The 14,585-nt window shown below is 37.3% G+C and overlaps 1 protein-coding gene across 1 annotated transcript in view; it reads left to right on the top strand.

Moving 5' to 3' along the window:
• Nucleotides 1–14,585, top strand: part of Pxdnl (peroxidasin-like) — a 449,058-nt gene that overhangs the window by 289,754 nt on the left and 144,719 nt on the right. The window contains exons 6-7 of the mRNA XM_013520015.1: nt 9,396–9,467; nt 14,188–14,357. Coding sequence (XP_013375469.1) covers nt 9,396–9,467; nt 14,188–14,357 — 242 coding nt within the window. The remainder of the gene's footprint in view (nt 1–9,395; nt 9,468–14,187; nt 14,358–14,585) is intronic.

The raw sequence follows: 14,585 nt of genomic DNA, 5'->3' as shown, positions 1-14,585 counted from the left end.
CATTGACATAGATTTTTTTTATCATTGCTAATTGGAACTCTATATGCCTCACTTAACTTACAGTAAATTCTTTTTCCATGCTTGGGAAACTTTCTGCTATTACTTCTGTGAACAGATTTTTTATGTCATTTGTGCTCTCTCCTGCTTTTTATTAACTCCAATCAATATTATATTATTCTTCTTTGCATTACCTAGAAGCTATTGGATTACTTTTTCATGGTCCCTTGCTATTTTTAAGCAATCTTTCTTTTCGTCATTGCTGGCTGCACTCTTGTCTTCTAGATCTCATCATGTTGGCTCGTTCTACTGAATATTCTTTCAATAAAATTTTTAATCTCTGAGATATCTGATTGAATCTGTTTCATGGATTCCATTTCTTTCCTATGTTGTGCATTCATGATTGCTATCATTTTCTTAATTGCCTCTATGTTTTATCTGTGTCTTCTCTAGATTCACTGATCATTCCCTTCATTATGGTTATCATCTCTGAAGGTATCTAAGAAATATTTCTTATTTGACTTTCTCTAGACCCTTATTCATTGTTTTTGTTACTTCCACTTTTACAACTTCTCAGAGTCCAGGTGGGTGGCTTTCAAATTGTTCCACCTCATTACCCCCAGAGTTTACCTTTAGTGAGCTAGAGGTCAGGTGTTCATCTTGCTTCCACGTCTTCTAATTTTCTTTTCTTTTTAAATTTAATTCCTGCATTGATGCCTGTAAATTGTTTTCGGTAGGTATTTTTATTGCTTGTATTGATACCATTTAGGAAATGACTACTTTTCAGAGATGTCTGTTAGGTATAGTTGGCTTTCATATTTTGAGTCTATTGAAAAATCCTACCTCTTAAATTTATTAGGAATGAGAAATTGCTGCCTATTTGGCCTAGCCCTTGGTTCTTTGGCTCTTGCCTATGACACTGTATATGACCCCAAGGCAATCTCAGTCTTTGCATACAAGGAAGAACAACTGATCGGAACAATTATGTGTCTGTAATGGTTGATAGATTGTGTCAATTTGCGAAATTTAGAAGTTTAACTAAATGACTCAGCAGGGAGCCAGGGTTCTCACTTTGTAAGCATCCTTATCCTGTGTAAGAAGAGAGCGTGGAGTTGGTGTGAGTGCTATATCTGGGTGGGGGTAGCCAGCTTACAATATAAGGGAGGAAAGGAAGCTTGCTTTTTCCTTTTTTGTTCTTGCTGTTTTTGCTGTCTTCTGCCAACTTAAAGTGTTGCCCTTGTGTCATGCTACCATGACCTGGAGCCAGCCAATGATGGACTGAAACCTCCACAAACTATGAGCTAAATAAACTTGTCCTCCTTAATTTTGGTTGTTGCATTTTTTTGTCTCAGCATTGAGAGAAAAGTGACCATGACAGTCACCTTGGCTAGAGCAGTACTATCAATAGTAACAGTAGCATCAAATGCACCATAGGAAATGACAAACTGTGGTAACTATTAATTTTTCGCCTTTAACTGTATGAACAAGATTTGCAGTTATGTAATGAAATCCTAACCAAACCAGAAAATTTTCAATAGTAAATTAACCCTCAGTATGGTGATTTACCCTCGGGGAGAAAATTTAAAAGGTGTTTGAGTAAAAACAGAGAAACAGAAAAAGAGAAAGGACTTAAAACATCCAGGCTGCATTACAAAAGAAGATTTAGCCAGTTTTTGGAACTGAAGAAGACAGGAGTGAAAGAAGGGAAGAAGGAAGAAACAGGAACAAGGAGAGAACAGAACAACAACAATGAAAAAGCCAATAACAATGTTCTCACTTATTTGAAAACAAGAACAAACAAGACAAAGAGGAAAAGATGGAAAGAAAATTTTTAAAAACCAAAGAAAGGAAGCAAAGTGGAAAAAAATGTCCACCTCAGGATGTCTCTCCTGTCACTGGTAGACAGAGGGGGCAGATAGAGCCATAGAATTGTGGTAGTGGTGGATAATCCCAGCAAACCTGGGCTTTTGGTTCCACCAAAATTCAGGCTGCTTCTAGTTTCTGGCCATGAAGCTGGAACCTGACTTTTTCAGCTCAAAGTACTCCATGTGACTCCTGATGCTTTGAACTCTGTTCCCTGACCTCCAGCTGGCTTGAACTGGTCTGTGTCTCATCCTGACATTCGGAACCGCTAGATGGAGCCAGTCCTCCAGTCACTCTCTCATGGGGGACATCTACATCCAAATAACTCACCACCCACTGTTGTCAGCAGCCACTGCTCTGTTCCACTGGTACATTTTTCCATGGAGGCCTCTGGAGTCACCCGTAGTCACCATGCCTCTGCTGGTTCCAGCCTCCTCCCTCACTGCAAGCCGGGGAAGAGCCACTAGCCATGTTTCTCTTCTGCACCGTGGTCCTGCCCTTTGCTTGCCCCATGGGCTCTAATTCTTGCTTCTGATCCTTCCCTCATCCTTCTGCTCCCTCCTCACACTGGTATATTCCGGCATCTGAATTCTAAGTATCAGAGCAACTGTTTCTGCACTACTCACCATTCCACCGTCTTCCCAAAAGTATCCTAAATTTTCTTGTATGGTTTAAATTATTTAAAATAATATATGTTTGCTTCAGCATTGAACTATTACTTTCTTATATAGTTTTGGTTTTTCTGGACATCCTAAAATACAACATGGACACTGGCAGCCTTCATTTTTTTTTTTAATTATATAAACAAGTCACTTTATTATGCCTTTTATCTGGTGGGACATCAGCGCCCTTTAAAATCTCACTTTTCTAGTACAAATGCTTGTGTTTACAAATATTTACAAATTCAATTTTTTTCCTTACATCTTGAAGCACAACAGCTATCTGGTTGCCTCAGTGAACAAAAACTGTAACAACTGCAAAGAAATCTGCCTGGTCAGGGTCCATGCACCTTCTGCAGAGTACGGGAAGAGTGACCATGTTACGGCAAAAATTCAGGCTGTATTCCGCAAGAGACCAAAGAGAACAGAAAACGTTTTAATTTAGACTGGTCACCTCTTATCCCGACTTACAAGTCCAGGAAGTGGAAGTGGACCTGTCTTTGTTCCCAGGTTATATACATTTTTGGTTTCCATGGTAACAGATTGGAATGCTGTAGCCCTGGCCACATGTTGTTTTCCTTGTGCCATGTAACCGGGTCAGGCTCCGGTCATGAGCCCAACCACAATGATATATACTTTCTGTACTCTGTTCTATATGTCCCCCTTTAGATAACCATACATTTCCTTTATGGTTACAATGTTTACCTAGGGCCAGGAGATGGAACTGCCCAGGCAGGGTCACGGAGGGTTACCTAGGCCTAGGCGCCCCCTTATCTTGGGGAGACATTCCTGGGCAGTGTTGATCTGGGGAATTAGCTCTTACACTGTCCCGGGAGGCTTCCCAAGGCACCATGTAGGCTTTTACCAAAACTATTCTATCTAAAATAATATGCTAAGATGCATTGCCCCCTACAACCAGCCACTCTTCCACAGGGTGGCATATGGTTACCACTGCCGCCCACACTCTGGAAGCCTCTGAATTGTGGCACTGTATTGGCACAAACCCTGACTCACAAAGAAGACCAAGACACCGTGCTGCGCTCACATTGTTTATGCTCCCAGAGGCTCTCATCTTCCAATTTGAACTGTTTTACTTGGTTACTGTCAGCTATCATCAACCTGCCATTTCTCCTCACATTCCCTATGGGATGACCTCACGACTTCTAGTATGAGTTTTCCTTTTCTTAGTTAACTTCTTTATTCTGCAGGAGTGCATACTCAAGTAACTTTCTATGAAGAGAAATAGGACTTAAGCTTTGATCACCTTTAATTCTTGGAAATGTATGCTTTCTTTTCTCATATTTAACCAATAGTTCATCTTTCAGGAAACTGTACGTTCAGAATCAGTTTCCTCTGATCTTTGAAGGATCTTTTATTCTAGCCTATTATGATACTTTTTATTGTATAGCAAATGAATTTCATTTTGAGGAGGTTTCAATTTCGTCTTTATTTTGTATATTTTAAAATTTTACAAATTTATGCTAAGGAATGAGATTTTTTCATTAGACTGTGCATTTGAGTATATCTTCACTCTGAATGCTCAAATCCATATATGGCTTTGAAAGATTCTCTTTAATTATTTATTTGAGTATTTTTTTCTCTGTGTTTTGTTTTTTCCTTTGGGGATGTCTTAATTAAAGCTTAGACTATCTATGTTGCTATATCTTTTATCTTTTATTTCATGTTATTTATTATTTTCTTCATAATCTGGTAAAAGTTCTTCATTTTATAAACTATTTAAAAGTGATTTCAACCATATTTTAAGTAATAAGAGCTCTTCCTTAATTTTATTTATTCCTGTTCCATAGCATTTAGTTCTTGTTTTATAAATACTCAGATCTGAGCATGTTTTTCATAATCTGTTCTTTTATCATTTTGTCTATTTGTTTGTTTGCTTGTTTTTGTTACTTGGATTTCCTTGTTTCTTCAGGGGTCATTTTCTTCTTTTTAAAAAATTTTTCTTCATGATGTTCTTGAGTAAATTTTTATGCTTGTGATCCTTTGTTGTCCATATGTACTTAAAAATATTGCCCAGATAATGTGAGTTTTGCCTGTCTGTGCATAGATCTGTTTCTTGAAAAATTTGCCCTTTGGTTGGAATTTTAGTTTGCACAATTGGTTAGGACATAGAAGGTTTAGCTTTCCTAAAATGTTACGATGGAGAGGACTTTGCATGAGTCCTGGAATCACATAAAAGCCATTGCTTTTTTTCTGCCTCTTTGTTCAGCATCATTACAAACACATAGACAAACACACTCACTCACATAGACTCATAAAGTGTGTGCTTGCTCTTGGCAGCAGTCTTTCTGACTAGGGAGAGGCAGTTATCAAACTGTTGTCTTTTTCCGTATACATGTTTAGTGGTTCTCTGTCTTCATCACGTGGTGTTTCTGGGCCTAAACAATCACATTCTTCCTGAGTTGTAGTGTTCTCCTGCCTTGAATTGTCTCTGCCTGTGTTATGTCATTCCTCTTCCATGCATTTTACATTTCCAGAAATCTTATCTGCGGTGAGCTGCCACATTCTGCACCCTTGGTTATAATGCGTTCATGTATTTTATTGCCCTTTAGTCTGTCACTTCAGTGGAGCCTTGAAAGCCACCAAGACAAATTTTTGTGCCTTGTTCTGCACTTGTTCACTATTTTTTGAACCAGAATTCTTTGCTTTGTAACCTTGGAACTTATTTGTTGCATATTTTAGATGTTAAATTAAATTGTTTCTCAATCCTGACAAATTTAGCACGACTTTGTCTGTAATTGCATATCAAGCCTCGGCTATAGCTTAGTGGCAGAAGCGCCTGCCTAGCAAGCACAAGGTCCTGAGTTCAATTCCTGGTACAAAAAAATGTTGATTTACTTGCATGTCAAGTAATATGCATTTAGCAGTAGCAGCATAGATGAATATATATATATATATATATATATATATATATATATATTTCAGTTTGGGTTTGATTTGATCAAAGCTTGCTTTCATTTGCCTAGCATTAAATTCATTAATATCAACCCTAGCACTTATTTGGGAACATTTTAGTGGAGGTATTACACTGATACAGGACAAGAGGACCTGAATCTTTGTTTTATATATGAATAGAACAGTTTTGATAACTCTGATGTATTAACAAATTTTCTGCAATAATAAGCATATTTTAAATATAGTAAACTACTTTATTATTGCATTGTCAAACAGAACAGTCCACACATATTTGATGGATCCATATGAGTTGAAATGTTCAAGATTCTTTTGAGATATTCAATTCTTGTGCCTTTAAAAACATCAACAGTACATCAAAGGAATTAAAGCCTTCATATTATATGCCCCTATAGAGGACAAGCACAGCTCCTGAAAGAGCATGCAGTTCAACGCTTTATGAAGTGAAGCACACTGGTAGGGAGACAACCAGACTGGAAAATGTTCTGTTTCTTAAATAAGTGTGTATTTCACTAAAGTCAAGTCCTTTTCAAGATTTTTCAAGGATGAGGAAATAAACATTAAGTTTTCTCTACTTCTCAGAGGTCTCCTGGATTTTGCAAAAGATTCATCTTGAAACATTAACCTAAACTTTAGGCACATTTACTTTCTCATCTCAAAATATTTATAAGGTAGAGTTTATTCATATATTTCTACTATAGGAGAGAGAGAGAGAGATCTTTATTTTAAATTTCTCCCTGTAGATACTGCTGAGATACTATTATTTTTTACCAAGCATTTTTGACAGAAGGCATCAGTAGAAATAATTATACAATCTTTTGATACCAGAAGTGCCTTTTAGGTTAAGATTGTGAGTAAAGCAATCAACGTGGTTCTACCAGCAGATGTTAAATACCTTAGGGACTGTTTTGATTAACTTCAGAGATATTGCAAAGAAGAAAATAGAAAAAAGAAACAAAGTAAATTATGGCCCTGCATTCTGCATCTTTGCTGAACAGTACTGCTGAGATAATGATACTGTTTTAGTACTTATGACTGGGATAGTATTCTGGGAGATAAATAATGATAATTACCCTTATAAAATTTCTCATATTTTAGAAAAATATACTGAGGCTTGGAAAAATTAATTTACTTGAGAAGAAACAGTTACAGAAATGGCCAAGAGCTGTATTATCTGACTTGGGAGCCATAATATGTACAGCATAAAGTAAATGTTGAAATAACATGAATTCATATACCTAGTCACCATTTGTACAAAACCTAGAAAAGAATTCAACTATGAGTTTTCAATGTTTACAGACTTCTTTTGAAGGTTTTCTAATAATGGGAACACTGCTTTTCTTGTAATTTCCTTGGTAAAAAATTAATTCTGGTCTACTTGGCTTAGGAAATAGATAATATCTTTCAATCTCTGATTATTGATGCAATTCCTAGCTTTTAAAATGTATTTGTAGTGGCCAGTTTACTGTTACTGTCACTAGGCCTACACTGCTTGTAAAATATTGACCAGCAAAAAAAAAAAAAAAAATCAGGTGTAAATTGTCCTAGGCACACACTTTTTCCAAAGTTCAGCTGCACTGTATCACATTATTTCTCCACAACAAAACTCTGCTCCAGTGTTCCTTGGGATAAGGAAGCAGTGCAGGGTTTAGAACTTACAGGAGTTATGAGAATTACTGTAACATTGTTATGGCTTGTGTCTCCCCCAGGCCTCATGCAACTACATGTGGGGCTTTTCAGAGGTGGCTGGATCTAGGGTGTGGGGTGCTGGGATTAAGTGTGTGACGCTGGGATGAAGGGTGCGTGATTACTAAATCAGTCCACTGATTGGTTTGGCACAGTTTTGGGTGTGGGTAATGGGAAGGTGACCATGGGTATGGGTGGCACCACCCAAAAGGTGCATAGTCTGGAAGGGATAAAAGGGAGAGGAGGGCTGTTGCTGCTACTTTACTACTTTGCTGCTCTGCTGCCTTCTGCTTGCCATGAACTAGTTCATCTCTGTGATGCCCCCCTGCTGTGCCACCCTGCCTTTGAGCCAGCCAACTGCAAACTGAAACACTTAAAAACTGTGAGCTACAATAAAGCTTTCCTCCTTTAACTTTGGGTATCCGGTGTTTGTCTCAGCAACCAGAAATAGTAACTAAGATGAACATTTGTCTACATACTACCAAAGAAAAATATTCAGTGACACCTGTTAAAGCATAATAAAGAAGTTTTTACTTGGAGAGGACATGGTGGTAGGCATAGGGATTATCACAATTGGGTCTGGAAATGTTGGAGAATGGTTTGGCTTAACTCTGAAAACAACATGAGCAAGAAATAATTTATGTTCAATGATTCAAGTGGAAATCAGTGGATGAAAAATTACTGTAAAGAAAACTTCAGGAGTAAGAGAGATTCCTGCTCAATGGATCTAACAGAATTGTTGCTAAAGGCAAGGTGGGGTGATTATGTGTTACCCAGAGCATGGTGGAGGATGAGGAATTTGATCCAATATCAAGGATGGAGGGGGCCAGTGAATCTGACTTAACAAAGTTTCTGCTGAAAATGGACAGTGTAGACTTGAGGAGGGAAATTCAAAAGTCAGGCCTGTTTGAAATAGAGCTCAAGGAAGCTGGAGTAGAGCTTGGTCAGTCTTTTATCAACACCCCTTATTGTGTAACAAACCCCTTCTATAGTAACCGCTTTTAGATTTGGTGATTTGGGTCAGGGAGATGTAAGGACTCCAGGTAGAAAGAATCAGTCAACATCTATTTTCTTTGCAGATATGTATCAGTCATACTCAGTTTCCCAAACCATAAGACAAGGTTTTCTCCAGCTTATTCCCTTTTACTTAAACCCCTAATTAGTGAGGTAGTCAAAATAATACCCAAAACAACACGGGTAAGAACACATGACCCAGTGATCTTATGTGACTTCAAGATAAGGACCCTGGTCAGGAGACGGGACCAAAGAAGAGAGGGTAGAGCGAGCTGTTTGTTAAAATTTTCTGGATATATTTTATTACTTATACTCATTTCCCTGAGTCTCAAGAAAAATACCATCCATTTTTACTGTATTTTTCAGAAATCATTTTCCTCTCTCTTTTCATACATATGCCTTTTGTTGAGTCGTATTTAGTGGTCCTAATAACCAGATGATCTCTAATTGCTGACCTCCGTAGCCATAATTTCCCTAGTCCTGGGAGGAAGTAGTATGGGAAAAGAAACCTGGCAGAAACCCAAACCAGGGTGAAGACTGTCCAGATGCAAAAAGGTTGAGGATATGGGCTGGGTCTCCTCTGTATCATATTGCTCTCTGTCATCTCCTGGGCTCAGGAGCCTGGGGGCCGTGCTTCTCTGCAGCACTACCCTGGCTTTCTGGATGTGGGACTGATTTGAAAGCGAGCATGCAAAGGGCTGGCTGAGCCAGCAAGTTCTGCCACACTGACTGTGGCTGGTGTTAAGCAGAACGACTGCTGACCCTACAAGCCAGGGGTTGGCAAGGATCGACCTAGTTAGTCTTGGATCAGTTGCTTGCAGGCATCTGTTGTATATATTCCTGCCATTCTTTTTTATTTAAAAATTTTGATTGACAAATATACATTGTGTATATTCCAAGTGCACAACACAATGATCTGATGTACATTGTTTACTCCTAGTGAACACATTGTCTATTTCCCTGACTTCCTGGGGGAGGGGAAGTATGCTTAAATATTTATTTTTATGAGTTTATCTTCAGTGTTAGTCATTTCTAACTAAATAAAGTAACAAATTCAAAAGACTACCGATGAGACAATACCAGTGTAATGGTGGCTACTATACGTAAATCTTTAAAACAAATGACTCATGACTTTTCAAAAATATCGATCCCCCAATTAGTTAAAATAATAACAGAATAAATAAAGTTTCTGTTCCCCAAACACAGTGACTGTGTCGTGATTATGATGTATCTTTTGTTTTTCAGATTTTTGCACAACAACAGATTATCTAAAATCCCAGCTGGGAGCTTTTCTCATCTGGATTCATTAAAGAGGCTGTAAGTGAAAGAGAGTGCATAAACACAAAAACTTTATAATTTTCCCCAAAATAAATAAATCCTAGACGATGATTGCCTTTGCTCCCTTCTGCCACGAATGATCACTGTGATTCTAGTGCATTAAGGAGAAAATTGCCTTGTTAACTGCACAGCGATAGAGGAGCAGTCTACTGAGCTTTCACGGATTCTCTTAGTGACATGCAGAAGGAATACTGAAGGTAGAAATTTTCCTCACTGGTCAGTTTCCTTCCTGGTAAAAATCTAAGGGCTCCCAAGACTTTTCTTTACCTTTAATTTTTTTTAACTAAAAGAAGAAATGTGTTCCAAAGAACATTTCTGGTGATTCAAGTTCAACTCCTCCACGCACACTTCATTGTTCCCTTGTTGCATACAGTTCCCAGCCCAGCTCATTTCCTCCTACATTAAATGGAATGTGACAGAAATCTCAGTCCTCTGGTGGCTCCTCCAATCCACAGGCTTCCCTGCCCTGTCCTCCCACCTGCCTCCCTTTCTATTCACCCCTGTAAGGCCCTTTCCTTCACCCCACCTCTTCACACCACTTGAGTTCACATCATCGATGTTTCTATCTTGTTTTATTTTGTCCCCCACTGTGCACAAGTATAAGTCCCAGTGAAGTGGCGAAGGATGGATGCTCTGGTTTCCAGGTGCCACTTGATCAGCACACAGTGGAAAACTCACAAGGATGTGTCTGTCACCTGCCTTCGAGCCTGCTTTTGTTGCCCTTGGTCTTTTTATGTTACATCCCTAGATGCATGTCTGAGAGCAAAGAGAACGTTAAAATGAAGTAACACTCAGAGCCCACAGGGACCCAAATTCGCATTCCATCAGAGGCCTGCAAATAATGCATGCAGCCTTTGAATTTAAAGGATTGTGAGTCATCAAGGGAACTGTTCATCCCCTTCCAGTGCGTTTCTTCAGGTCTGTGTTCCCCAGTATTTTAGTAATTCTCACAGCAGACACATATGCTGCTGCCTCAGGGGTTTCTCCTTCGGCGCTGCCCTTTCATTATGTTCAAACTCATAAAGTCTTCATTGGTAATTCTTGTTTTGTCAAAGTTTCCTTGTTTATTGTCAGAACGGGTTGCATCCCAACCTCTTGGCGTGCACACACCTATTCTTGTTTTTTAATCATGTGTGGGAAACGCAGAATACCATTTCATTTTGTGAAACAGTCATAAGATGCTTCAGTTTGGTGGTGGGAGAAATATTACATTTTATGTCTAGCTTGTCCCCTTCCCTTTTGTTTTGTTTTGTTATGTCATTTATGGTTAGAATCACTATCTGTGCATATTTGCAATTACAATTCCCGTGCAGTGTTTTTGTCTACATAGATTGCCACCTGGGTACCATTCTTGGCTTCTAAGACTCTCAGAAAGTGTTGAAGTGCTAAATCCCTGAGCTTCCTAATCTCTTTCTATTATTCTTTCTTGTTAAATCTTTGCAGCAGCTTTTCTGTTTCCATCTTTCACATTTATTGAAAAAGCATTCACTGCAGTGCTGAACAAACATGCAAAAATAAATGCTAATAAGAAAGCCAAGGGAGACACCACATATGGAGATGTGCCGGTATTTTATATACATGCACTACATTTAGTTCAGTTGTTTTACGGTAATTTTGTTAATATGTTACGTTGATAAAGGACCTTTATTTTATGGATGGGGAACTGACACACATGTGATTTGAGTACACTCCTCCAAAGTCAGTGAGATCCTGAGTAGTGGGCGCTGGCATCCAAATGTCCCAAATCCTCAAATGTGTGACCTATGCAGGCTGTGATTTAGATGAAAAAAAATAAGACAGAGTGAAGGAAAGACACAGGGAAGTGAGACATGAGCAACCTGCACTACTAAGAAAATTTTACATCAAAAATGAGGTCTGGAAACAACTAGGACACAACCATTCGCTGGTAACCCATGGGAATAAGAGAAACTGTACTGAGTGTGGGCATGTGTTGTAATTCTGATTTCAGTAACACTTCTGTCTTCAAATCCCTTGTCTAGAGAAAAATTGCTAGAATTATCAGAATTTCTTGGAGGTAAAAATGTCTCTTAGTTGTTCATTTTTGACTTGCGCAAAGTATCTAGAAGTCTCCTCTTTTATACTTGTGTATTTTCAGAAATTAATGATTCTGAAAATGACTCTTTTGTATGATTTCTAGACAGTATATTGAGATTCATAGCCAAATTGTTTTAATTCCAAATATAATTTGATATAACCTCATCTAAATTACTTGAAGTACAAAATATTTCATATCTAATATTGTAGTATTCCTGAAGTAAATCAGTGTAGGATTATGCAGGTGAATTGATAGTAAAGGCTACACAGGATTATTAAAATAATAGTCATTTATTTAGCTCTTTCTCTTGATAAAACATAGAGTTTATAAGTCTAAAGACCTGAAATTATAAAATAAGTAGTAATAAGAAATTCTTTAAATTACTGAAAACAAAGTGGGTATATAAAATAGGTACATAAAATGAACTACATACAATGAACCAATAAAATTCAATAAATGTTAGTAAACTTAATTAATATTATCATTCATTCATTATGTTATTTTGTAACTAGCATGATTTTCATGTATCTTTTCCCTTGCATGAAAGTTCATTGATTTTCTCCTGTCATTTGTATAATCAACTCTGACTTTTCATGGCTCACATTTGAAGAATGACCCACCATGCCTGCTGTGACAATGGGGAGTCCTCTGACCCGGGTTCTGTATTTGAACTCCACCATGTCTATGTACAGCAGCCATAGTCCTCTTAAATGCACTGCACAAGTTAATCAAATGCCCTTTGAAAAGTATTTGGATCTTTCACTAAATGAGATCATGTAAATACAAAATGATGTGTAACTCTTTCCAATTAGAAAGAATTATTTTACCCGTGTCATTCTTCTGCTCTTTGGAATTGTCCACCGAAGAGTGATTGTCCAAATGAGTAATTACCTCAATGTTGTGCTTCTGGACTGAACGCTATCAAAAGTTAGCTGTTTTTTATTTATCATTCTTGGTATGATATTTGATGGAAGAATACTTTCAAGATGAAGAATAGTAAGATAGTAATTTTTCTTGACAGTGTATTCATTCTTAGAATAGTCTAATATAAATTAATAAGAACCACCTTTCTTGTTGACTTACTCTATTGCTTTTATTATTCAACATTCATGGCTCCAAAATATACATAGCATTTCACAGGTGCTTTCTAATTACAAATTGGGAAATATTCTATTTATTAAGGGTCTGGAAAAGATTATTATAGAAAAGTACAGTTCTAGTATTTTATTATTTTGCAAATATAAAAGGATTTTTCAACTAGAAAATATTTGTTATATACAATACATTCACAACCTATTTGTGTCTGTATGCGTACATCCATATATCTATATACCTATCTATACATAAATTTGTGGTTTGGTTTCAGTTTTGTACCTTTCCATAGATGAATATCTTAACTGAAGTTGACAATGATAAAAGGAGAAATTACATCCTGGGCTCAGTTGTTACTAAAACATTTATAATATACTTTGCATAATTGTTTTACAATAAATTTTTCCTAAATTTATTAAAATTTAGTGCCAGGGAATAGCACGACTTTGTTTTTTTTGCCCATTCCAATGCCATGATATTGATACAAATTTTTTTAAATTAATACTAGGTGAACTTTTATTTTACTTGCAGACTGATTCCTACCGATATTTAGGGCTTTTCGTTAGCTACCATTTCCTTTTTAGCTCTTGGAACGGATGAACAGGAGAATTTCTCTTTCTGGGAATTTAGACATGCACCATAGTGCTCTTTGGCTATCTGTCATTTCAACTTCATGAGAGAACAATGGTAGGAAGGATTAGAAAAATACTGTAAAACTTGAGCAAAGTGAGTAACTTCTGTGTCTAGATGGAGAAATACTACAAAGAGGCATTTGTAGAACAGTGTGTAAGGCAACAGAGGTGCACATTTTAGCATCTTTAAAAAGTATTGTGCCTGGATCCTTTGGTGAACACACGCCTGTCCACAGCGCTGACGAGAGGACTCTCCGGAGGAAAGAGCTAGCAGTCTGCGCAGCTGCGTGACTCAGCGCATGCGCATTCAGAAGCTTCTTTGAGCGCTCAAACCTCCAGTCTTCCTTTTAAATAATTCCTACAAAAAATTGAGGTATTACCACCAAATCACAGTTTCGGCTCTTCAGCATGTAAATAAACTTGAGCATTTCAGCACTTATCCTCTTACTTTCTGCTTTTCTCTAAAAATAAGTGTAAATTGTATACACAATTGTTGATTTCAAATCAGTATAGTGTACGTTAAGTGAAAATTGCTTTTCAAGTGTTAAAATAGCTTTTCAGATATATTGTTAGTATTGAAATGTATTTACTTTGTCTGAAGCACACAGTTATGCAAGCAATTCTTTTTACTATTATTTTATAGATACGTAATATTTGTACATTTTTGTGGATACTGTATAATTCCATACATGTGTACGAGGAGTAACATTCAATGCAGAGTAATAAGCACCTCCATCTCCCCAAATGTTAATTAGTTCTGTGTGTTGGGAACTTTCATTAAGTAACCAATTCTTAAAATCTGTATATGGGCGACTAGAATTCTAGAGGTAAAATATGAACGATATTTTGTCCACACTAAAGATCATCATTAGAAATTAGCGATCACTTTTAACAGTTCTAATTCTTGCCTGATGTGCAGGCGTTTGGATTTCAATCCTCTGGTGTGCGACTGTGATTTAAAGTGGCTGGGCGAAGTTTTACAAGACTATGCCAAAAATGGCCAAACTCAGGGGGCTGCTGTCTGTGAATACCCCCGAAGACTCCAGGGGCGCTTGGTTGCTTCAGTAACAGTCGAGGAATTTAACTGTGGTATGTAATTTTCTCTGAGTGTATAAAAAGAAAGGTCTTCTGCGTGTCTTCCTTCTATAAAGGTTCATTATATGATGTTGCATTTAAAAGAACACATTATCAGAGATGTTTTTACGAGATTTAGTTAAAAGCATGTTCAATTTCCTTTTTATTATCTGCATCTAAGGAAGTTTTTTTTTCCTCAGGAACTGTAAGTTTTCAGAAAGTCCTGAAGTATCATTTAATCCA

This window comes from Chinchilla lanigera, unplaced genomic scaffold (assembly GCF_000276665.1).
Source record: "Chinchilla lanigera isolate Chin_1 unplaced genomic scaffold, ChiLan1.0 scaffold00053, whole genome shotgun sequence".
Lineage (NCBI taxonomy): Eukaryota > Metazoa > Chordata > Mammalia > Rodentia > Chinchillidae > Chinchilla > Chinchilla lanigera.
This window is presented reverse-complemented; position numbering and strand designations above follow the sequence as displayed.